Here is a 22,884-nt window from a genome sequence, read left to right on the forward strand (position 1 = left end):
TTTTACTATTACTCCATTAGGGATCATTTCAACTCCTGATTTTAACCATATCGTGAGAGAGTTATCAGAGGTTAGTAGATTGTATACTGGAAGGAACTGATTTTGTCTCATGAAGGTGATTTTCATCATGCTGATTGCTGAGTATGGGTTGAAGTTTCTGATTAGGGTATGAGGTGTCATTGGTGCGCCACGGGTAAAGGTTTCGACTCCAAGGTTAACATCAACATTTCCAATTGGCATTTTGGTTGAGAGTAGGCAAGAGTAATTAAGGGTAATGAGAGTAATTAAGATGTACTATGAGAAAGATAAGATAGAGAAGGATGTCGAGATTAGTTGATAACAGGAAGTAATTAAGGGAATACTTAAGAAGAAGTAAAGAAGGACAAAGAAGGTCAGAAGCATGTGTTTCAAATTATTCGATTTGCTTTCTTGGTGAAAGAAGCAACGCCATCTGGTTGCTTATCAGCTTGATTCCACTACCAGATGGGCCAGCGGACATTTTTAATTCATGGGCCTCATTGTTGTAATCAAAATATTCGGTGGGTATTCTGGCAAACACAATTTTTTCATAGCCCCAATCAATCAGTAGTTTTTTTAACATTGTTCTCTCTTCGCCAATTTTGATCCATTGCTTCATTAGTTCGAGATTTGGTAGGTCGAATGCTGAATATAATTCAGCCTCAAATGTTATCATGTTACCATAAGTTGTGAACAATTTATTCCTTGTTTCCCTTGATATTATAATGAAGATTTTTGTTTCGTAGTCTTTTGTTACTTTAACCACTTTTTTGACATCAATACCATTCATCACCATAATCTTGTCTTTAATTAATTCTTCGCTCATCTTGTTAACTTCAGGAAAGGTGAACCATATGATAACAGTCTCCTTATCTTTGCCATCCAATATCGGTAAGCCTTTAATGTCAATGAGAGCCATTTTAGATTTAGTTGGTAGTATTATTTATCACACACTAATTGGGTGAAGGTTAGCGATATTATTGTCAACGTAGTGAGAAATATATAATTTATAAGAGATAAATCAGAGGGATTTTAGTAACTTGTCACGTATTTGTAATGTAAACTAGTAATAAATGTTTCTTTTCCTTTTTTTTTTTTTTTCTTTCAGAGCTAAGAATACCCCTGGTGGTGAGTCATTAAGTACATATTTGTTTCTTCAAGTCATAATGAGTGCTGATGATTACAAAGAAGTTGGTATTGTTCCGGTTCAACCCTATGGATTAATTAGGACCTTAGTTATACCATGTGGCCAAGGGATAAGTAGTTACCAATTGAAGGCTCAAGTGATAGCTTCCTCTTATTTGCCTCCGGGAGCAGTTGTCACCCGTGGTTCAAATGATGTACATGTTGGTCTTCCTCTTGGTTCAGATTTTTCTCTTCTCCTTACTGAGCTCACAAGCAGGGGTCTGTCTCATTATTTCCAGGCACCACAGAGGCCAATTATCAAGATTCTAGTGCCTGTTACCCATACGGGAGGTTGTAGTGCAGTTATAGATTCATTGTCGCAAGCTTATCAATCAATCATTTCTAAGCATGAAATAGTCGTCAAGGGGGTCACATATGGTCGAATATACAACACAATGCTTATTGAGTTACCTTCTCAACTCCGTAGTGCAATGGTCGAGCCTATAATCCGAACTCCTTCCGGAAGTGTCGAGTTTTATGACTGTTTGTCCGTGCGGATTTGCGATTTTTGTACAACCTTTGGCCATACTGTAAAAAATTGTCGATCAAGACCTCGCTGCGGGAAGTGTTGTCAGCAGCATATTACAGCTCATTGTCCCTATCGAGAACGAAAAGGAAGCTGGCTTTGCCCAAGTTGTGGTCTTCTTGGTCATTCGGTTTATTTTTTCAATTGTTCACATATGCAACAGGTAGTTAAGTATCAACTCAGTAAGATTGATCACACTTATTCCCATCTTTACATATCGAAGCGTAGTCTTCATTAATCTCCCTCTTTATCATTGCTTTGTACTAGGTTTAGTAGTTCTTTGTATCATGATTTAGTTTTAAGAGATTGTATAATTAAACGATGATTCAAAGATTTCATTTTGTTTATTTCATTTTATTTTTTTATTTATTTCCATTACAGAGTTATTTCAATCTTACGATAGTTCTGATAGTTTTCTTCAGAGAGCATAGACTCATTCAGGTCTAATTAGATTCTGGTATTGTCTAAGAACGCATAGTTGTATTGATGGTTGATCTTTTCAAGCTCAGGTTTTAATTTGATCAGAAAGATTGGGCATTCTTTTGAAAATATGGAATGGGTGCCTTTACAACCAGGGCAGATCCAATTTATCTTTGCCTTTTCACATTTGCCAGGGTGATTTTCACTGCAGTGGCCGCAGATTCTTTTAAAGCGACAATTAATAGCACGATGTCCATATTTAGAGCAATTTGCACAAATGATGATGTTAAATTTATCATATACGTCGATTTTTTGACAGCCAGTCGAGATCTTGCCACCGAATCTTTCAATGAGGGATCTCATTAGTGAGTTTATCGAGATCACTGTTTTGTACTTTCCGTTCCTTAGTTTGGTGCTTGATAGCCATTGAATTTCAAATTTTGCATCAAGTTTGTTGTATTTCTTGATTTTTTCAATCCAATTCTCTTTATTTTCTTCATCGACAAGTTCATTCAGCAAGACATAGACTTGTGGGTTCTTTAGTGGTTCAATGGCTGCTTGTAGTTTGTATTTGTCAGAGTTGAGTTGATTTATCTCTTCCATTATGATTTTTTGGGAGAATTGATTATCAACCAACAATTTCATACAGTCCTTCGCTGGAAAGGAGTTTTCAATATGGATATGGTTTTTTCCTTGTTTTTCATAGAGTTGATTGAAGGCTGCTTTAGTCGTGAATCCATCAACAGGTTTGTTGTTACTTGTGATTGTCACAGTGATTGTCGGTTTAGTTTCAATCGTGCTGACATTGAGCCAGTGATCAGGAATCATTGTTTTTTGTTGATAGTTGATGAATATGTTTTGCTTTTCCATATCCTTGACAGGTACAGTCATTGGGTCAGTAGTTGAAATCTCTCCTTTGTAGGTAGCAATTTTTTCAGGTTCTCTACTCATTTTAAGGAAGTTTCCAAGGGTTACAATCTCATCATGTGAGAAGTTTTCAGTAATCGGGTTCGCAAAAAATTCTTCAATCTCTTTTATGATCGATGTAACAGTGTCACAGTCCATTAATTTGGTCCATTGGCGAAAGAGATTAGGGTCTTTTTTGGGATCGAAGCGTTTCAAGCATTGCAGTAACTGTTTCAGATTATCATCAGGATTTTCCTAAGATATATCAATTGGTCAGATAGAGAGAGGTCTGTTAGATTTGTAACTGTATAGATTTGTCTGTCAAATTAGCCTAAGCCCAATGAGTATTTAGTTTTGTTTTCATATTCACTTACTTCTTCAGTATCATCTTGGAGGATCCTTTTCGGCGGTGGTAGAGTAGTATCATCCGCATTTCTCTTCCTTGGTCTTACTCTTTGTTCACCAGTCATTGTGGATTGATATTTAGTTGATAGTATAAGAGGATAAACGTTGAAAGAATTGAATGTGAAAGAGGAAACACTGTGAAAATGTAATTCTCACGCTATTAGAATGACGCTTAAAAACTGAATGAAGGGAAAAGAGAAAAAGGTAAACATGAGAAAGAGAAAAGAATTTGAGAGAAAAAGTGGTGACATCTGTTGGAATAGAATAGAAACTTTGATATTATTTTTTGTTTCTTTTCCGATGTTAAGAGATTTTTTTCTAATTCTGATAGTTAATTGTTCTGGTTATTTGATTTTTCGTTTGTATGGATATTTTTTATTCTTTTATTTCGTTTTTAGGTTAAGATTTTTGTTTCCATTTGAATCTTTTGTCGGTTTACTTGTGATTTTCGCTTTTGTTTCATTGTCTTCTTGATGTTCGTATGTTTAAGGTTTGATGATTTAAATTGTTTATTCTTTGATATGAAAGTTGATTGTGATTTGACTTGAATCACTCGGTGAGAGTCAATCGTTTAAGGAAGGAGTTTAGGATGAGTTTTCATTTATTATAACCGATACGATTAAATGAAATGGAAAATTGAATTTTTTGTTGTGTAAAAAAAAGAGAACTGATTTTGTGAATTTTGTTATTCAACATGAGAACATCAATTTGTTGTTTTTAGATTTAGATTTAGTTTTAGTTTTCCAATAGAATCAATTAGAATACAATTATTAGATTACAATAATTGTTATTTTTGAGTCTTTTTGGAATAATAATAATCATAAGAATCAATTTAATCCACTGCCATTGTATCATCTGGAGCTACTTGTGGATCACCAGGTCGAGGTTCAGTTCCCTGAGCATCCATACCTTCACCTGCCCCTTGTTGATCAGCAGCAGCAGCACCCGAAGTACCGGAAGCAGGAGCAGCATCACTGCCCCCAGGACCACCTTCACCACCAGCACCCGCACTTCCTGCACCTCGACCTTTCCTTTCACTCTCGGACAGTAAATCCAACCATTTACTCACTTTATCATCATCATAAACTGTAAATTCGTGCCCTTTGCCAACAAGACCAATTGACACATTTCGCACATTTAATTCTAAATCATTTGGTAAACATTCACGTAAAGAAAGTAATCCATGTCGAATGAGTTCATTTAAATCACATCCTCCAAATTTATCCAAATTTTTCTCCAAATAAGTTCTCGCTGATTGTGATCGAGCTCCAATGGCCATCGCTTTACAATCAAAATAATTTGCTGATGGACAAGTTTGATAAATGTGAGGACCATTATCATCATAACCAGCAATTAGTAAACCAACACCGTACGGACGTCGATCGTACCTTTGTGTTGAACTTTGCATTTTATTACCAAGAATTTCAACTAGATAATATAATAAGAAATTTAAATGATAATATTAATAATTAGCAACAGTATTAGCAAAAGAATCATAAGAATAATGAACCAGAGAAAGAACCACAACCATCACAATCAATTCTCACCTAATCGTTTAATTGGTAAACATGTATCATGTGAATATCTTTCATTGATACATTCATTTCTCATGAATCGAGACAAAACTCTAGCATCAGCTGTTAAACCGGCAATCGAAATACCAACATGGTTATCAATTGGAATAATCTTCTTCTGATGAGCACTTAATTCTGATGTACTTCGTTTCAATGCCAATAACAAAGCATGAGTTGAGTTTTTTAATCCAATTGTAGCTGATCCTTGTTTAACAGCTTCCATTGCATATTCAACCTGATGAAGTCTCCCTTGGGGCGACCAAGTGGTAACATCATTGTCATACTGATTACGGAACATTTTCCAATCACCAATATAAACACTTGACTACAAAACAAAATATAACAACAGTAAAAAGTAAAAGTAAAAAGTAATCAAAATATTCCAACACAAATCAAACCAAACTAATCAATTGACACTAAAACCAATTTAAATTTGCTTAATCATGAATCTCACTCAACATTGGAAAAGAAAATTTTTTTCATCAGCTGCAAATAAAACTTTCTTTTTCTAACCACAGATGGCGCTGCTTTTACTTCCAATAAATGGTTAATATTTGTTCAACTTAACAATTAAATTGCAATTCGGGTTTTTGACAATTAGATTGAAATTTCACGGGTTCACGAATTTACAGTTTTCACAATTTATTCCAATTCTATGAAGTTATCGGTTTGAACACTTAGTTGTTAAGTTGATTTTATTTCAGACAATTAAACAATCATCAAACTGTACATTAATTGTTATATCAAAACATTCATCTTTTTAGTCAAAATAGTTTTACTCATAAATTGATTGTAAAATATTACTTTTGAAGTTATTACTAATTTCGATTATCAATTTGGTATGGTGACTTGATTTGTTGAACAGTTAAAAACTACACTGTCTTTAGTTGTGCGTGTTTTAGGAGTTGATTGTGTGTATTTTTTTGGATATTTACGAATTGGGGTTTTCGTAAAAGTCGTTGATTTATTAACACCGGCGAGGTCTAATACATCGGCCCAAAGTTTATCTTTATCAACGTTTAATAATTTGGAGAACTGAGAGAAATCAAGTGAAACTTGAAGTGATCGAGGTTGAACAATTGATAAACTATCGTCGTTAAATCGACCTTGTTCCAGGGATTGATCATCAGATAGAGAAACATCTTCAAGTGAGAGGTGAGAATCAAGTTTCTTAATTGTAGCATCAGATGAAGTTGAAGATGCTGAAGATAAACATGGAGATGAAGATGATTCTGACAATCCTGGTACTCGAGGAGGTGAAGGTGGAGGAGAAGATGAATTTGGTGTTGATGGTTGTGGTGAATCTAATCCACAGGGAGAAAGAGATCGAGTTGGAGAAATAGAAGGAGAAGAAGAAATCGAAGAAACTGGTGAGATTCGATATTCATCAAAAATAGAACTTTTACTCTTATTCTCCTGTCGAACATTCTGACCAGTCGAACTAACAACTTCGATTGGATCAATTACCGGTCGCTTGATTATCTTAATCGATTTGGTTTCTTTCGGTGGTTCTGCTTTGTTGACAAGGTTCTTAATCTGTTGAATCTTTTGGACTAAATCATCGAAATTGATTCCACTCATAAGAGATAAATCAACAGTCGAAGATGCTTCGTCTTTCTCGTTGGAATTTTCAACTTTCTCATCAATTACTTTCCCTTTGGTGAAACTTGCGGATCTTTTTAGTTCACCAGGTAAAGGTAAATAACAAGTTTGAGAGAAATCGGAGATTGATTGTTCTTCCTCGGCCAAACAGCTCGTGTTAATTGCAGCATCTTTAGTAATGGTTGTGGTCATTGGTCCTTTAACCGTTAAAGTCACTTTCTCTCTCATTTTGTTCATTTTTTCTGCTACTCGAATAGCGAGTAAATTTTCCAAACTTGAATTGACTTTTTTCGTTGGTTTAACGCTTATGGGTACGAACTGGACATTCGCTTGGCTCGAAGATGATACTTTCTGAATCTCTTCTGGTTCAACATCTTCCAGCGATAAATTGACTTCTTTTTCTTCAATACAAATTGATGTTTGTACTTGAGCGTTTTTAATTGTTTTCGGTTTAAGGCAAACTTTTGGAATCACTTTCGCTGGTTTATCGGGTCTTAACGGTTGTAACTTAATTCTATTAGTTTCATTGATAATTCTCTTTAGACGATTCTGCTCTTTCTCTTCTCGCAGTTTATCAATTTCTTGCTGAACCAATTCCTCAAATTGTTTCCATTCATCAAGTTTCTCTTGATGCTCCTTTTTAACTCTCACTTTTTGGGATGGACTTTTCATTTGGAATACATCTCGACGACGTTTCAGTATTTTCTCCTTATCCAATTGTTTCTTAAGGTCCATTAATTTAGCTCGATGAACTTCCTCAAGTAGAACCAATTCTGCTCTCGACTGTAAGAAACGATCACAGAAAATAATGATGATGATTAAATGTTCCAAACAGAATAAGAACAATTTAAAACTTACCTTGACTCTTCGATTCCTTTGTTTTATTAAATCACTAACAATGTCTTCTTCACTCTCTCTAAACACAGCATCTTCATGAGCTTTTCCCATCGTCTTGATTATTTTGTTATATTCTCGTCGATACTTTTCCAGTTCCTCCTTGATTTTAATGATTTCTGCTTGATTATCTTGAATCTTTGACTTTAAAACCGCTTTTTCTTTAGCACCATTTCTACATTGATCTTTCGTATAATCTGAATATTTTTTTCTTGCCTAAAAAAAGAAATATGAATACAATGCAGAAAGAAAAAACAAAAGTTAGTCAAATATATTTGGAAAAAAAATGAATAATCAACAGTAAATAAATTGAAGGATAATACAACAATCGGAATAAGTTGAAAACTTCCTGAATGGTTGATAAACAAACTAGACCATTAACTCAACCGTTAGATAGATTAACTAATATTAACCGAATCCATCAAGACACACCAATGATGTTAATCAGATTATTGTTTTTTTAAAATTTACTCGTCCAACTGAGATGAATAGAAAGCAAACAAATCCCAGAGATTTACTTACCCCGAGCAAGTTTCTGATCCGTTGATCTTGGTTGGAAAGATCTGAAAGTACCATTTTATCCGACGATAGAAAAATAATTGGAACGAAATAAAAAGAAAAGTAAATTAATTATGAAAACAATTGCGAAAAAAACAGAAATTTTCAAGTTTAAAAGTCTGTTGTCAATTCAAACGAATAGTAACCAATCATTGGCAACCATTTATTGGAAGTAAAAGCAGCGCCATCTGTGGTTAGAAAAAGAAAGTTTTATTTGCAGCTGATGAAAAAAATTTTCTTTTCTAATGTTGAGTGAGATTCATGATTAAGCAAATTTAAATTGGTTTTAGTGTCAATTGATTAGTTTGGTTTGATTTGTGTTGGAATATTTTGATTACTTTTTACTTTTACTTTTTACTGTTGTTATATTTTCTTTTGTAGTCAAGTGTTTATATTGGTGATTGGAAAATGTTCCGTAATCAGTATGACAATGATGTTACCACTTGGTCGCCCCAAGGGAGACTTCATCAGGTTGAATATGCAATGGAAGCTGTTAAACAAGGATCAGCTACAATTGGATTAAAAAACTCAATAGTGTTAATCATGACAATTGTGATGATTAATGATTAATCAACATCGGACTATGGAAACTTTTTCAAACTCATTCAAATCAACAGTTAATTTAGTGATTGATTAAGATTTTCTGTTTCCAGTTGCAACTTTTAACATTGTTGTTGATGATTTTCATTTAAATCATTTTCATCTTTAATCTTGATTGTTGATCATTTTTTGTTTTGTTTTTTCCTTAATCAATATCTTGATTTCTAATTATTATTATTAATTTAATATCATTTGAATCAATTTTTGACACTTGGTATTTTCTTGATAATATCAAAAGGGAGATTCTTATTTGTCCCTGAACATGGATTGTGAATATTATTATCAAAGTAATACCATTGTTATTAACTCGATTGATAGGGAAATAAAGTTAATTGGACAACAATTTGGTTAACAATTTAAGTTAATAATAATATCTAGTGATTACTAGGAGCCCAACAATCAAAATTGTCTATATTGTGATCAGTTTAATATCAGAGGAGAAGAAAAAAGTTTTTCTCTTTCAATTGAATGGACATTAAGTTACTGACCAGTGTAAAGTTTGTGCTTTTTTCTTGTTCGCATTGATTTCGATTATTAATTATTATTAATCAATTTATCATGAATTTAAATGCCAATAGTCAGAATATATCGTCAAACAAATTACAAGTTAATGGATTAACTTCATTACAAAGTGACGATAATAATAATAACAACAGTGAATCTTTGATTGTGTTATCAAATTTAATTACTACCACATCATTTTCATCATCGTCACCACCATCATCATCTTGTGATAATAATAATCAAATTTCATCAACATCTTCACCTTTAATGTTCAATGGTCGTGTTAGTTTAACTGCTCGACCAGCGATTCGTATTAGGAATCTTAATTTCACCTATGGTCACTCGGGTTCAACTGAATTTGTACTCAAAAATGTTGCAATGACCGCCCCCAAGGGTTGTATTTATGGTCTATTGGGTCCATCGGGTGTGGCAAGACCACGTTGATTAAGTGCTTAATGGGTTTGAAGATTCCCGATTCTGGTGAGATATCGATATTCAATTATAGTCCAGGTACATGGAAAAGTGGTGTTCCTGGACCTGGGGTGAGTTATATGCCCCAGGAAACTGCGCTTTCACGAGATTTAACCATCAAAGAGACTTGGACATTTTTCGGACGAGTTAATTTCCTAACATTTGATCAAATCAATGAACGAATATCATAACTAATCACCTTATTAGATCTTCCTGATAAAAATACACTAATTAGTTCGTTGAGTGGTGGTCAACAGAGGCGAGTTTCTTTCGGTGTTACAATCCAAGGTTATTGATATTAGATGAACCCACGGTGGGTGTTGATCCACTTTTACGATCTCGTATTTGGCGACAATTAACAAACATGGCAAGACTTTACGGGAGTACGATAATTGTTACAACTCATTATATTGAAGAGACTCGTAAAGCCGATGTTGTCGGTTTCATGAGGAAAGGTGCAATCATCGCCGAGAACAGTCCGAATGCATTCATGAGCCGATATGGTGTTAACACTTTGGAAGCCGTTTTCCACCATTTATGTTATATCCATAAACGAGTCTCACTTTCGGGCTCCATGAAACAAATATCATCGCAAGAGGGAGCGAAAAAAAAGTCAACCAACGACTCGAAAGTTCAAGGAAACAACAACAGTAAAACAATGCGACACTTTCAGCCCCATGGTCAAGACCCAATGAAACCTCCGATACTCATGCTTGGTGGATACAATTTGTCGCAACTTTAACCAAGTACAATTTACAAATTATTTGCCAACAAGAAACAATAGTCGCCTCCCTTGTGCTTCCCATAATCATCTTGTTGGTGTTTTGTGTCTGCATCGGAGGAACTCCCAACGGTGTACCGATCGGCCTCGTTAACCACGAAAACTGTGTCTACACGACCCATCAAATAAACGATCACCACCAAAATCACCACCAAAATCACCACCAAAATCACCACCAAAATCACCACCAGAAGCACCATCATCACCAACATCATCACCACCATGAGCACCATAACCCATCACCTTTAGGTCACAACGCGAGTGATTTTTACTTTTCCAATGAACGTTGTTTGAGCTCAGCTTTTTTCTCATCAATTAATAGTTACATGTTCAGTAAACGATATTATGCCGATTACGTTTATGCGCTCGATGTGGCCAGTGGTCATATTTGGGGTGTTGTTAGGATTAAGAAAGGATTTACTGATTCTCTTTTGGCTTGATTAACTTTCCATGAAACTGATCCGTTTACTGGTACCTCGATTGATCTTAATTACTCAACCATTGAAATACATGGCGATTTAACTTCATTTGTGTTAACTCGTTTGGTCATTGGTGCTTTGGGTCGAACCTTTTTGGAGACCATTAAACCGACATTGTCCAATCCTAAATTGGCCGATTTACCAATTAAATTGGGTTCCACTGTTTTCGGCTCATTTGGTAAATCGGATTTCTTTGGTGCTCGTGATTTCGCTGCACCAGGTTTGATGATTGTTATCGTTTATTCAATTGGATTCGCACTTACAGCGTTTACTTTGCTCATTGAAAAGGAAGATCGAACCCTTGATCGAAACTATTCCGCTGGACTTGGTGCATTTCAAATTATTCTTGGACAAGTTGTCACTCGATTTATTTTTCTTATCCCTTCGGTTGTCATTCTATTAACTCTTTCAATCACCCTTTTCGGTGTACCCTGTAGAGGATCTTTCCCTTTCGCCATCTTATTACTTTTACTTCAAATGTTATCTGGAATGTCCTTAGGTGTTTTCTGTCCACTGTCCTTCCGTCCATATTTTCTTGTGCCATAGTAGCAAATGCTGTCCTACTTTTCACTTTCATTATATCGGGTGTCATGTGGTCAATCGATACACTTCCCTTTTACCTTCGTTGGGTAACCCAACCGACCACTGCAGCAGCTGAATCATTAAGGTCAATCCTGGTTCGAGGTCTTCCAATTGCACAATCATCTGTATTCATGGGCTATGTGACCTCTGCCGCTTGGATCGGTGTCTGGTTGACCTTGGGAACTTTGTCCTTTGCATTTCAAAATAGTTAGAACCATTAATCGAGTCCTTTACCGATCATCATGGAAATGAACACTGGAATTCAAGTTGAACATCCGGATACTGAGATTCTCACCTCTCACTTGAAGATGTTTCTCTCTCTGATGATCAATCCCTGGAACAAGGTCGATTTAACGACGATAGTTTATCAATTGTTCAACCTCGATCACTTCAAGTTTCCTTGATTTCTCTCATTTCTCCAAATTATTAAACGTTGATAAAGATAAACTCTGGGCCGATGTATTAGACCTCGCCGGTGTTAATAAATCAACGACTTTTACGAAAACCCCAATTCGTAAATATCCAAAAAAATACACACAATCAACTCCTAAAACACGCACAACTAAAGACAGTGTAGTTTTTACCTGTTCAACAAATCAAGTCACCATACCAAATTGCTAATCAAAATTGGTAACAAAAGTAATATTTTACAATCAATTTATGAGTAAAACTATTTTGACTAAAAAGATGAATGTTTTGATATAACAATTAATGTACAGTTTGATGATTGTTTAATTGTCTGAAATAAAATCAACTTAACACCTTAGTGTTCAAACCGATAACTTCATAGAATTGAATTAAATCGTGAAAACTAAATTCGTGAGCCCGTGAAGTTTCAATCTAATTGTCAAAAACCTGAATTGCAATTCAATTGTTAAGTTGAATAAATATTAACCATTTGTTGGAAGTAAAAGCAGCGCCATCTGTGTTTAGAAAAAGAAAGTTTTATTTGCAGCTGATGAAAAAAATTTTCTTTTCTAATGTTGAGTGAGATTCATGATTAAGCAAATTTAAATTGGTTTTAGTGTCAATTGATTAGTTTGGTTTGATTTGTGTTGGAATATTTTGATTACTTTTTACTTTTACTTTTTACTGTTGTTATATTTTGTTTTGTAGTCAAGTGTTTATATTGGTGATTGGAAAATGTTCCGTAATCAGTATGACAATGATGTTACCACTTGGTCGCCCCAAGGGAGACTTCATCAGGTTGAATATGCAATGGAAGCTGTTAAACAAGGATCAGCTACAATTGGATTAAAAAACTCAACTCATGCTTTGTTATTGGCATTGAAACGAAGTACATCAGAATTAAGTGCTCATCAGAAGAAGATTATTCCAATTGATAACCATGTTGGTATTTCGATTGCCGGTTTAACAGCTGATGCTAGAGTTTTGTCTCGATTCATGAGAAATGAATGTATCAATGAAAGATATTCACATGATACATGTTTACCAATTAAACGATTAGGTGAGAATTGGCTGTGAGAATTGATTGTTGTTCTTATGATTCTTATTATTGTTATGGTTCTTTTGATACAGTTGCTAATTATTAATATTATCATTTAAATTTCTTATTATATTATCTAGTTGAAATTCTTGGTAATAAAATGCAAAGTTCAACACAAAGATACGATCGACGTCCGTACGGTGTTGGTTTACTAATTGCTGGTTATGATGATAATGGTCCTCACATTTATCAAACTTGTCCATCAGCAAATTATTTTGATTGTAAAGCGATGGCTATTGGAGCTCGATCACAATCAGCGAGAACTTATTTGGAGAAAAATTTGGATAAATTTGGAGGATGTGATTTAAATGAACTCATTCGACATGGATTACTTTCTTTACGTGAATGTTTACCAAATGATTTAGAATTAAATGTGCGAAATGTGTCAATTGGTCTTGTTGGCAAAGGGCACGAATTTACAGTTTATGATGATGATAAAGTGAGTAAATGGTTGGATTTACTGTCCGAGAGTGAAAGGAAAGGCCGAGGTGCAGGAAGTGCGGGTGCTGGTGGTGAAGGTGGTCCTGGGGGCAGTGATGCTGCTCCTGCTTCCGGTACTTCGGGTGCTGCTGCTGCTGATCAACAAGGGGCAGGTGAAGGTATGGATGCTCAGGGAACTGAACCTCGACCTGGTGATCCACAAGTAGCTCCAGATGATACAATGGCAGTGGATTAAATTGATTCTTATGATTATTATTATTCCAAAAAGACTCAAAAATAACAATTATTGTAATCTAATAATTGTATTCTAATTGATTCTATTGGAAAACTAAAACTAAATCTAAATCTAAAAACAACAAATTGATGTTCTCATGTTGAATAACAAAATTCACAAAATCAGTTCTCTTTTTTTACACAACAAAAAATTTACTTTTCCATTTCATTTAATCGTATCGGTTATAATAAATTAATCAAGTAAACAAGCTCAATGTACATCAATTTACTGGAAGTAAAATTTGTGGAAAGAAAAAGTTTATAAATCATCTGATTGTTGTTGATATTTACGTTGATTGAATAAAGATGAAAACAAAGCATCTTTAGCATCATCTTCATATGGACAATCCTCAACCGGAGCCATGAAACTAATTAATGGTTGATGAATTTGGTATCTTAATCGTCTTCCTTTTGATGCTCTGGTGTCAATTCGTCTTTTCATTTTCCTCCTCAGCTTTTGTACTTCTAACCATTGACGAGATAAAGAAATTGGATCCACAGAATCTAAAGAGGTTTTACTTTCAATCAATTGTCTCAATAATTGTCCATAAAAATCATCGTCATCAAATATTTCATTGTCAATTGTTTCTCCTCGATTTTTACTTTGATTTCTTACTTCTTGATTATCATCAGTATTTGTATCTTCCTCTTCATCAGCTGAATCATTTTTACCAATTGTACGATATTGTGAACGTTTTGTTCGAGTCTTTTTAATTAGTCTTTCTCGATTACTAAGGATTGAATCAATATTTTCGATGATTGTTGTTTGAGCTTCTTCTTGCGATTTAGCATTTGATTTCGCTGATCGAGTAGCATAGTTGGTCTTTTGCCACCAATCGTTCATGATTCCATTAACATTAGACAACATCTTTGCATGGCTATTAGCTAATTGTTTTTCGTCATTAATATTATCATTCGTGTTTGAATCATTTGGGCTTTTCTTTGAAGAGATAACAGCAGTTAATTTAATCAATGATTCCAGCAATTTGTTTTCTTCCTCCAAAGCTTTAGACTGAGCTTTCTTTACCTCATCACCGCCAATATCCATGTAATGTTGAAATTTATCGTGTTGTGGTAATTTATTACTGTTTAACAGAGCTTTTTGTAATTTAATTCTACTGTTAATCAAAATATCCCAAACAACTAATTGATTTTTAACAGAAAAAGCTTGAGCACGATTTTTATCCTCTTCGTCCATGAAATCTTCGCCTTCTTCATCACCCTCGATATCTGAATCATCTTCAATTTCAGATTCATCATCGATCATCTCCTCATTATCCTCTGGGTCCATAATTAAAACAATTTAACTTGACAAACAAACAATTAAAACGTAATCAAATCAACTGAAGATTAAAATTCAAAAACAACAATCAACATGTGAGAATCTCAGTTTGGGTTATTCGCCACCAGGGGAAATTCGTAGCGCGAATTTCAATTCATATTTGATTTTTTAAATTCTAACAATTAGATAACAATTAAAAATGTTTGGTTCGTTTTGATTGATTTTTATTTTTAGAAAAATTAAAGAGGTTGGGATACAAATTAAATTCACGATTTAATTTTGTCACATTTGTTAAGTATTTTAAGTTAATTGTCTTCCCAGTTTTTTTTGTCTCATTGTTGTAAACACAATTTGATTAAAAGTAATTAATTAAAATTGTTAGTGATTGACATTAACACACATGTACGTTGAGAAGTAAACACTTTAAGTATTCACAGAAAAATAATTAAATTTTAACAATGATTAACTTTCCAAAAAAAGGAAAAAGATGTTAATTGTTTCCTTTCTTTAATTGATTATAATGTTTTCGCCTTTTCCAAAACTTCATCGATAAACTTTTCCATTACAAGAACCGATTTTTTAACACCAATTAACTTTGCCTGTAATAAATTAGAGGAACAAAAATTAACAATCAATAAAATAATAAAATAATTAAAATCAATGATAGTAATCAATTTGTTAGAAACAATTGAATATAATGTAATCAGGAGAGGAAAAGGTTTAACTATCAACTTTTGTTTTACTTCCTGTAATTTAGGACTGGTAATGATTAGACAATAAAGATGATGATTAAAGAGTAATTACTTTTAACCAATCTTTCCGGCGATCATCACCTTCCAGATCTAGAAGTTCATCCAAATCGATTTCAACTTCATTAGATTCAGTTCCATCCTAAGGGAGATACAGAATTAGAGGAAACAAAAGAGAGAAACAGAAATGATTAATTCATTAATTAACTGACAAAAAAAATCAAATTTGACAGATGAAACTCACATCATTCGAATAGAGACTTTGTAATTGTTCACACATCCACATTTCTACTCGTAATCTTTTCTTAATTAGGTTCATCTGGTGTTGTCCGTACTTAGCGGTGAGATAATTTTTCTTCCGATCGGTGATGTCGGTTTGATCGATGTTGAAGTTGACATGAAAAGCGCCTTTGGATGTTGTCTCTGGGGGCGGTGGGGCTGGAGAGCCAGAGGAGGATTTAACACTTGATTGATGCATTGGATGGATATAAATAGATGAATATAAATATATTAACTAAATTAAGAAAAAGAGAGAGGAAGAAAATTAAAATCCACTTTCAGGGTAAATCAAATCAAAGAGCTAAAATCACACCTGATTTTACATAGGAACAGGTAACTTACCTTTTCTGTTTTTTATTGGTTACAGTTTGTTACACAATTTTTTGTTCAATGATTAATGAGTTATGGTTAATGGATAAATCATTGGCCAAATTAGTAAATTATCGTCTAATTGTAATAGGAAATGTTGTTGTTGATGATCTTGAAGTTAATAACAGGACGAATGTAACAAAAATATTGGCTTCCAATAGCACAGACTCTTGGGTAAGTTTATCCAGTGAATCGATTCAGGTTTAAAAATAATCACTAATTCTGTTGATTATGATGGTGATGATGAGCAAGATAAATTAATGGAGAGACTAGAATTAATAATTAACAATAACACTTTCTCATTTCCCACAAAATTGAAGAATCTCTCATGAAAAGAAAAATAATTTTCTTGTTAAATCAACAAAATGGTTGCGTTAGGATTTAGTTGGAAGACGAAGATATCAGGCAATAGAATAATAAATCACGATATAAACAAGGGCATTGTTAATTTGACACAGAGTAAGTGATCAATTAAAATAACAATCAAATTGTTTACATTAATTAATGAAGAAAATCAATTAATGAAGTGGAACATTAATCAAAGTTAGCAAGTCAAAAACAACAAAATCACAGATTAGGAGCAACTGTGAACACCTAGAAAAAGAAACAAGAAAAAAAAAGGTAAATATTAGATTGAAGGACAATTAACCCCAGATAGATACGAGAATTAATTAGAATAGAAGGAAATTAGTTAATCACAATCAATAATTATATCAGATTAGAAATGGAAAAAGTATCAAAGGCGTTAAAAGGGATAAGAGAAAAAGTAGAAAAGAGAAAAGAAAACATTGATCATAAATTGACATAAATGGTAAGAGAAGATAATATTTACCTTGACAATCGATAGATTATTTTGATTAATTGGTAACCACAATCAACAGAAATTAAAGTTGTTTTAATTAAAAGAAAAACTGAAAAGATCAACAATCAAAATTCATCATCAAAGATGAAAGAAAATGAAAAAACAACTCACAAAGACAAAAAGAAATTCTCAAACCGATAGATGGCAACAGAATCGATTGGAAAAAATCATTAGTTAATTAATTAGATTGTTAGAAAGAAAGTAATTAGTAAATTATGGAATGATAAATGTTTAGGAAAGGAAAGACAAACTAAATTCTATGTTCACTAATAGTCCCTTTTAACTGATTTACTTTACTGAGAGTTAATTGTTGGCAATGGAAAAGAGGAAAAGGAAAAGGTTGATGAACTTGAATTCTCAATCAATTTAAATAATAATTGGGAAGAAAAGTTCATCAACAGAATTAAAAATTATTCCAACAATTAGGTGGGCGAATGATTTAAGGTTGATTGTTAATATTGTCAATCTAAATAGTTGATAATTATTGGTTAGAAAAGCAATTTAAAAATGGAAACATTGTTATTCTGGTTTGTTAACTTTTCACTTACCATTTGATTTAGTAAAATTAATTAATTGCCAATTACCAATTGATTTAAACCCGAGAGTATTTAAGATGAAACAATCAAGGAGATTGTAAGAAACCACAAATTGTAACCAAGTTCACTTTAAATCATTTCAAAACCAAAGACAATTAATACGAATACACGATAAGATAATTAAATCAATTCCATAGATAAAACAACAGAATTAAAAAATACTAATCAACTTATAAAAGATAATTAAAGATGAAACATTTTAAGATGTTTATCTTTTAACTATTAATAGAATTAGTTGATTCTAATGTTAATAAGGAAAAAAGAAACAATTAATTAATGAGAATTTGTGACAATTAAATGAGACGAAAAGAAAAGTGAATTAGTTTAATTGCGAACGAGAAAAGAATAGAAAATAATTAACAGCTGATTTTTTTGTTCTATTCTTTTCTCATGTTAACCTTTTGTTCATTACAATTTTCTCTTGTTTAATTACTGGTCTATTTGTAATTGGATTCGATGGAGGTGGAGGAGGAAGAGGACAATCAATAGATAATTTGGATGATGTTCCCTGTTGATGGTTTGTAACAATTAGTTGATTAGTGTTTTGATTAAACTTTGATTGTGTTTTTGTTTCACCGGCGATAATGTTAACCGATGCCGGGCCTAAGGCTTCAATTGTTGTGATTAAAGAGTAACCAAGTTTGGAGTAAAAATTTGATGCATCGATGGTGTGTAATGTTATTGAAGTGAATCCAATTGATTTGATAAATTGTTCAATGGAAACCATAAATTGTGAACCCAATCCTTGGCCTCTCCGTGATTTACAAATGATTAAACTCTCAATATAAGCTTCACCTTCAAGTGAACCTCGACTCACCTTAACATGACCAATCAGTTGACCAATTGGTTTATCTAAAGGATCACCATTGGAATTAGTTTCCAATTTAATTATCGAATTGTTATCACCATCATCAATTAAACACAAACACATTGGAAAATAATCAGATGATTTAGAAAGTGAGTGAATCCGAGCGGTTTTACTTCGAGGCCATTCTTGGTTGAGAAGGGAACAACAATCGTCCATCAGAATTGGCCAATTGTGTAATTTAACTATTCTCATATTTTGGAATCACCAACAATCAATCCAATTAATTTAAAATTCTATTCTAATTTTTACATCTTTTTTTCGCTTTTTCTTTAGATAATGTTTACTGTTTGAAGAACATGTGAAAACAAAGGAATAGAAGGAGATTGAGAGTCAGTACTCTCTCTCTTTTTCTCTCTCTCTCTCTTCCAACGTCTCTATCATCGTTTAGTGGAAATGGTGAAAGAGAAAAATTATTTTTAGAAGAGAGAAAATTTTGGTTAAAAAAGATACTTAATATTGAATCTATGGTGGAAACAAATTACAAATGAGATGAAATTTATACACAACAAGTTAAAGAGAAGATCAAAAAAATTTAATTCCTTTTGGTGGATTTTAACTGTTGATAACATGTTCTATTTCTTTTAAAAATTCATCATCTTCATCTTCAATGGCTACATCATCAGGAGCTGATTCTCCATCGGCTAGAAGATCATCTTCTTCTAATAGATCATCATCATTTTTTGATGGAGAATTTGATTGTTCCATGTTACCAGTTAAATCGTCATCAACAATCCTTTCCTTTTCTTTGGATTCATCTTGACTTTTCGATGGTGATATGATTATCCTTTTCTCAATCGGTTTATCTTCCAATTTTAATGATAAATTTGATGATGATTCCGAATTATATTCACCATCTTTAAAATCATCGTCATAATCATCATCAGTGATAACATTATAATCATCTTGTTGTTGTTGGTTAATTGAACAAAGGGAATTAACAGTTTCCAATGATTCATTTTTATCTCTATCAGTTGAGTTGCTTAGATTGGTTGAATTTTGTTCATTATCATCAATTTTAATTGTTGACTCTTTTTTTGGGCTAATTGTCAGTTTTTTTAGTTGTAATTTAACTTTAGGTGATTTAACTTCTAGTTGTTTAACTGGCACTGGTTCAGCAATTGATTTTGGTTTCGGAGTTGCTGTTAGTTTTGGTGTTGATTTCAATTTCAATCGTAGGGATTGTTTTGGTGATTTTAATGAATCTGAACAGGTCGATGTTTGTTTTGGTGTTGGTGGAGTTAATCTGATTTGTTTCCTTTGAGGTGATTGTGATTGTACTTTTGTTGATGTAGTTGCTTTAATTGGTGATAAATTACATTTGGTAACTGGATTAGTTGAAACACTTTCATGTCCATAGACTGGCAGTGTGTTAATCTTAACAACTTTTGACGGCGGTTCACTTGGTTTATTGATTTCTATATGAGTTCGTTTAATTTTAATCACTTTCTTGGGTTTATCATCTTCTTTTTCACAATCAGTGGACATTTTTATCGAACTGGTCTGTATATTTTGCTCCTTTTCTCGACGTATCTCATCAAGAGATTTTATTCCAAAACCAGGATTGGACAATTTACTTTCATTCTCATTAACGGCAGTGGTATTGGTGGTGATGGTGGATAATCCTCCAGGCGAGGTAGAGGTTATTGTATTACTATTAGTTGAAATTGATTTCCTTTTTAATTTAACTCGAAACTGTTTACTAGATGTGCCCGAATGTTCTGGTTCCGATGTTTGTTTATTCACATCATTTGATCGGAAAACTTTTTCCATTCTAATTTGTTCCAAGGTTTTGATACCAAAATTTTTTTCAATATTCTGATTACTTGATGTTAATTTGACTGATTTTCTCTCAAGGTGACCAATGTCTTCCGGTTCGTTTTCCGATTCTTCAGCAATGTCAATACTAAACGATACAGGTTCCGATCCAATGGTTGCCGCTGTGGAAGAGGGCGAAGTAGGTAATAGTTTGGTAGTCAAAGAATTGGGTGAAAATGGTGGAGTTGAACAAGGTTTAAGATAACTTTCATTCGGATTGGTCTCTGATGTGATGGTTAATTCACCACCACCACCACCACATCCAACGCCCTCTCCTCCTTTAGTCTCCGGGTCAGTTAAAGATGAAATTGATTTACTATTAAATTGTTCACTGGAAGTAATTTGCGGATCAACTGTAAAAATAGAGACAAACAAAAGAGAAAACGTAATAGAGAAGAGAATAAACCATTAGACATATGGAATTAAAAACGATGATGTATCCAAGTAACATGAATAAATAATGAGAAGAATTAATGAAATTTCAATATGAAGTAAATAAAATTAATTAGAATGATAAAAAGCTTACCGAGTTCACTATTGATTCCATCACCATCTTCACCGGTTGATCTCGATGTTTGTGATCTACTAGAGTGAAGGAAAGGACAATGAGGCTTTTTACATCCACCGGGTTGTCTCTCGAAGAAACATTCAACCATATTACGTGTTTTTCTGATCTCCATGTGACGATATTTACAGGAAATTCCTTTGAAACATTTACCTTCTCTCCAGAAACTACAGACAACATCGGAACCATAGGCAGCATTGGAATGCCGGAAGGGACAAGCATCGCCTTTGGTACAAGTCGCATTGAAAAAAAAGTAACAATCATCAGCCGATTTAACGATATTGGTTGACATTACATAGAGACTTCAATCAATCCAATTAAAATTAAAGACAAATCAACCACACAAGAAAAGAAGGTTCCAAGTAATAAAAAGCCAATGGATAAAGAGGGAGAAATGGATTCCACTAAAAAGAGCAGCGAGTGAGAAAGTGTAAGAGAAAAATCTGAAAAAAAGAAAATTGGAAAAAAAGAAATCAAATTACAGAATTAATCACAATTGGAACATCAATTAAATTGTGAAGTTGACAGTAGATTAATTGTATAAACAGGAAGAATAAAAAAAGTAAACAATTGAAAATTGAGTTAACAAAATTCATCTATGAATCAACTAAATTTTTTCCATGAAAAGAAAAACCAATCAGCTGATCGAGAGAAAGGTTAACTCTCCTGTGAGAATGAGAGAGAATAGAAAACAAATTATTCTATTAGTTGATTTTCTCTCTTAATTCCAATTGATTTAATTTTAATTTTCTTTTAATTTTCACTCTCACAAATGGGATTAAATTTTTTCTAAACTGTTAATCCATCAGCTAATCCAACAAGTGTCCGATTTTTATGCTAATCATTGAAACGCTTTTACCGGTTAACCGGTAACCATGTTTACCTAATGTGTTTACCTATTTTCTTGATTGTGTTAATTAATTGCGATTTATTTTGACGCAATTAATTTGCTGTTTTCTAATTGACTAATATTAATTATTGTTTTTTTTTCTATTTTTTCTTTGAGTGTGACAATTATGCCTGATTACACTGAATCTTGTCGGGCCTGTACAAGCTTCAAATCCTTCATGAAAGCTCATCAGGCTTCAGTTAATGATTCAGAATCAAAGAAATCAGATTCTAATTCTGGTGGCAAATCTAAAAGCCATGGAAAAGACAATTCAATGGATCATGTTGATTGTCCTGTTGATAAAGATGATCTTGGTCGGGCCAGTTGGACGTTTTTACACACAATGGCTGCTTATTATCCCGATAAACCAACTGATTGTCAAAGATCAGAGATGAAACAATTTATTAATTTATTTTCTAAATTTTATCCATGCAGTCATTGTGCTAAAGATATGAGAGATGATATTAAACTCGATCCACCGGTGGTCGATTCTAGGAAATCCTTTTCTCTTTGGATGTGTAATCTTCACAATAAAGTGAATAAGAAATTAAGTAAACCATTATTTGATTGTTCCAACGTTGATGAGAGATGGTTAACTGGTCCACCCAATGGAAAATGTGATTAAATTAACCTGATGAAATCTATTAGTTGAGTAGATAGTTGAGATTCTGTTTTCATCAAATGTTTCTTTTAATTGTCTAAAATTAAAATTGAATAATCCATTAATCTAGTAAATATCATAATGTTTACAATTCTTACAATAATACTTGTAATAAAGTTCTATGACATAATGACCTGGGATATTCTTTGGATCTTCGAATGAATCTTGATTCGTCTCTTCGATCTCAAGTTAGGGATTAATTTTCGGCCTTTAATCCCTCGTT

At 33.2% G+C, this 22,884-nt stretch overlaps 8 protein-coding genes and 1 pseudogene across 9 annotated transcripts; 3 read left to right on the forward strand and 6 right to left on the reverse strand.

Moving 5' to 3' along the window:
• Positions 1-4,128: 4,128 nt before the first annotated feature.
• On the reverse strand, positions 4,129-5,495 carry LOC128385439 (proteasome subunit alpha type-1-like). Its single transcript, XM_053344313.1, has 2 exons — positions 5,008-5,495; positions 4,129-4,888 (listed from the first exon to the last, which is right to left on the reverse strand). The coding sequence occupies exons 1-2, from the start codon at positions 5,330-5,332 to the stop codon at positions 4,293-4,295; spliced, it is 921 nt and encodes a 306-aa protein (XP_053200288.1). The 5' UTR covers positions 5,333-5,495; the 3' UTR covers positions 4,129-4,292.
• Positions 5,496-5,695: 200 nt separating this feature from the next.
• On the reverse strand, positions 5,696-8,233 carry LOC128385414 (uncharacterized). Its single transcript, XM_053344276.1, has 3 exons — positions 8,053-8,233; positions 7,495-7,746; positions 5,696-7,419 (listed from the first exon to the last, which is right to left on the reverse strand). The coding sequence occupies exons 1-3, from the start codon at positions 8,104-8,106 to the stop codon at positions 5,866-5,868; spliced, it is 1,860 nt and encodes a 619-aa protein (XP_053200251.1). The 5' UTR covers positions 8,107-8,233; the 3' UTR covers positions 5,696-5,865.
• A 120-nt stretch (positions 8,234-8,353) lies between these two features.
• Positions 8,354-12,269, forward strand: LOC128385396 (ABC transporter G family member 20-like; annotated as a pseudogene).
• Positions 12,270-12,483: 214 nt separating this feature from the next.
• Positions 12,484-13,852, forward strand: LOC128385433 (proteasome subunit alpha type-1-like). Its single transcript, XM_053344300.1, has 2 exons — positions 12,484-12,973; positions 13,093-13,852. Exons 1-2 carry the CDS (start codon positions 12,649-12,651, stop codon positions 13,686-13,688), a joined length of 921 nt encoding a protein of 306 aa, XP_053200275.1. The 5' UTR covers positions 12,484-12,648; the 3' UTR covers positions 13,689-13,852.
• Positions 13,853-13,858: 6 nt separating this feature from the next.
• LOC128385424 (protein AATF-like) lies at positions 13,859-15,101 on the reverse strand. Its single transcript, XM_053344288.1, has one exon. The coding sequence runs from the start codon at positions 15,015-15,017 to the stop codon at positions 13,986-13,988; it is 1,032 nt and encodes a 343-aa protein (XP_053200263.1). The 5' UTR covers positions 15,018-15,101; the 3' UTR covers positions 13,859-13,985.
• A 109-nt stretch (positions 15,102-15,210) lies between these two features.
• LOC128385470 (protein phosphatase 1 regulatory subunit 14B-like) lies at positions 15,211-17,394 on the reverse strand. 2 transcript variants are annotated; one of them, XM_053344341.1, is made up of 5 exons: positions 17,238-17,394; positions 16,379-16,999; positions 16,002-16,271; positions 15,813-15,899; positions 15,211-15,607 (listed from the first exon to the last, which is right to left on the reverse strand). In XM_053344341.1, exons 3-5 carry the CDS (start codon positions 16,233-16,235, stop codon positions 15,524-15,526), a joined length of 405 nt encoding a protein of 134 aa, XP_053200316.1. In that variant the 5' UTR covers positions 16,236-16,271; positions 16,379-16,999; positions 17,238-17,394; the 3' UTR covers positions 15,211-15,523. The 2 variants fall into 2 exon arrangements, with proteins under 2 accessions (XP_053200316.1, XP_053200323.1); XM_053344348.1 differs by having other exon boundaries at positions 16,379-16,627; positions 17,238-17,348.
• A 762-nt stretch (positions 17,395-18,156) lies between these two features.
• Positions 18,157-19,074, reverse strand: LOC128385450 (N-alpha-acetyltransferase 80-like). Its single transcript, XM_053344319.1, has one exon. The coding sequence runs from the start codon at positions 18,921-18,923 to the stop codon at positions 18,252-18,254; it is 672 nt and encodes a 223-aa protein (XP_053200294.1). The 5' UTR covers positions 18,924-19,074; the 3' UTR covers positions 18,157-18,251.
• Positions 19,075-19,162: 88 nt separating this feature from the next.
• LOC128385405 (zinc finger CCCH domain-containing protein 11A-like) lies at positions 19,163-21,759 on the reverse strand. Its single transcript, XM_053344270.1, has 2 exons — positions 21,073-21,759; positions 19,163-20,899 (listed from the first exon to the last, which is right to left on the reverse strand). Exons 1-2 carry the CDS (start codon positions 21,401-21,403, stop codon positions 19,284-19,286), a joined length of 1,947 nt encoding a protein of 648 aa, XP_053200245.1. The 5' UTR covers positions 21,404-21,759; the 3' UTR covers positions 19,163-19,283.
• A 59-nt stretch (positions 21,760-21,818) lies between these two features.
• On the forward strand, positions 21,819-22,801 carry LOC128385460 (FAD-linked sulfhydryl oxidase ALR-like). The gene has a single exon (XM_053344330.1). The coding sequence runs from the start codon at positions 22,128-22,130 to the stop codon at positions 22,623-22,625; it is 498 nt and encodes a 165-aa protein (XP_053200305.1). The 5' UTR covers positions 21,819-22,127; the 3' UTR covers positions 22,626-22,801.
• Positions 22,802-22,884: the final 83 nt, after the last annotated feature.

Source organism: Panonychus citri, unplaced genomic scaffold (assembly GCF_014898815.1).
Source record: "Panonychus citri isolate SS breed McGregor unplaced genomic scaffold, ASM1489881v1 Contig00001, whole genome shotgun sequence".
NCBI classification, from domain to species: Eukaryota; Metazoa; Arthropoda; class Arachnida; order Trombidiformes; family Tetranychidae; genus Panonychus; species Panonychus citri.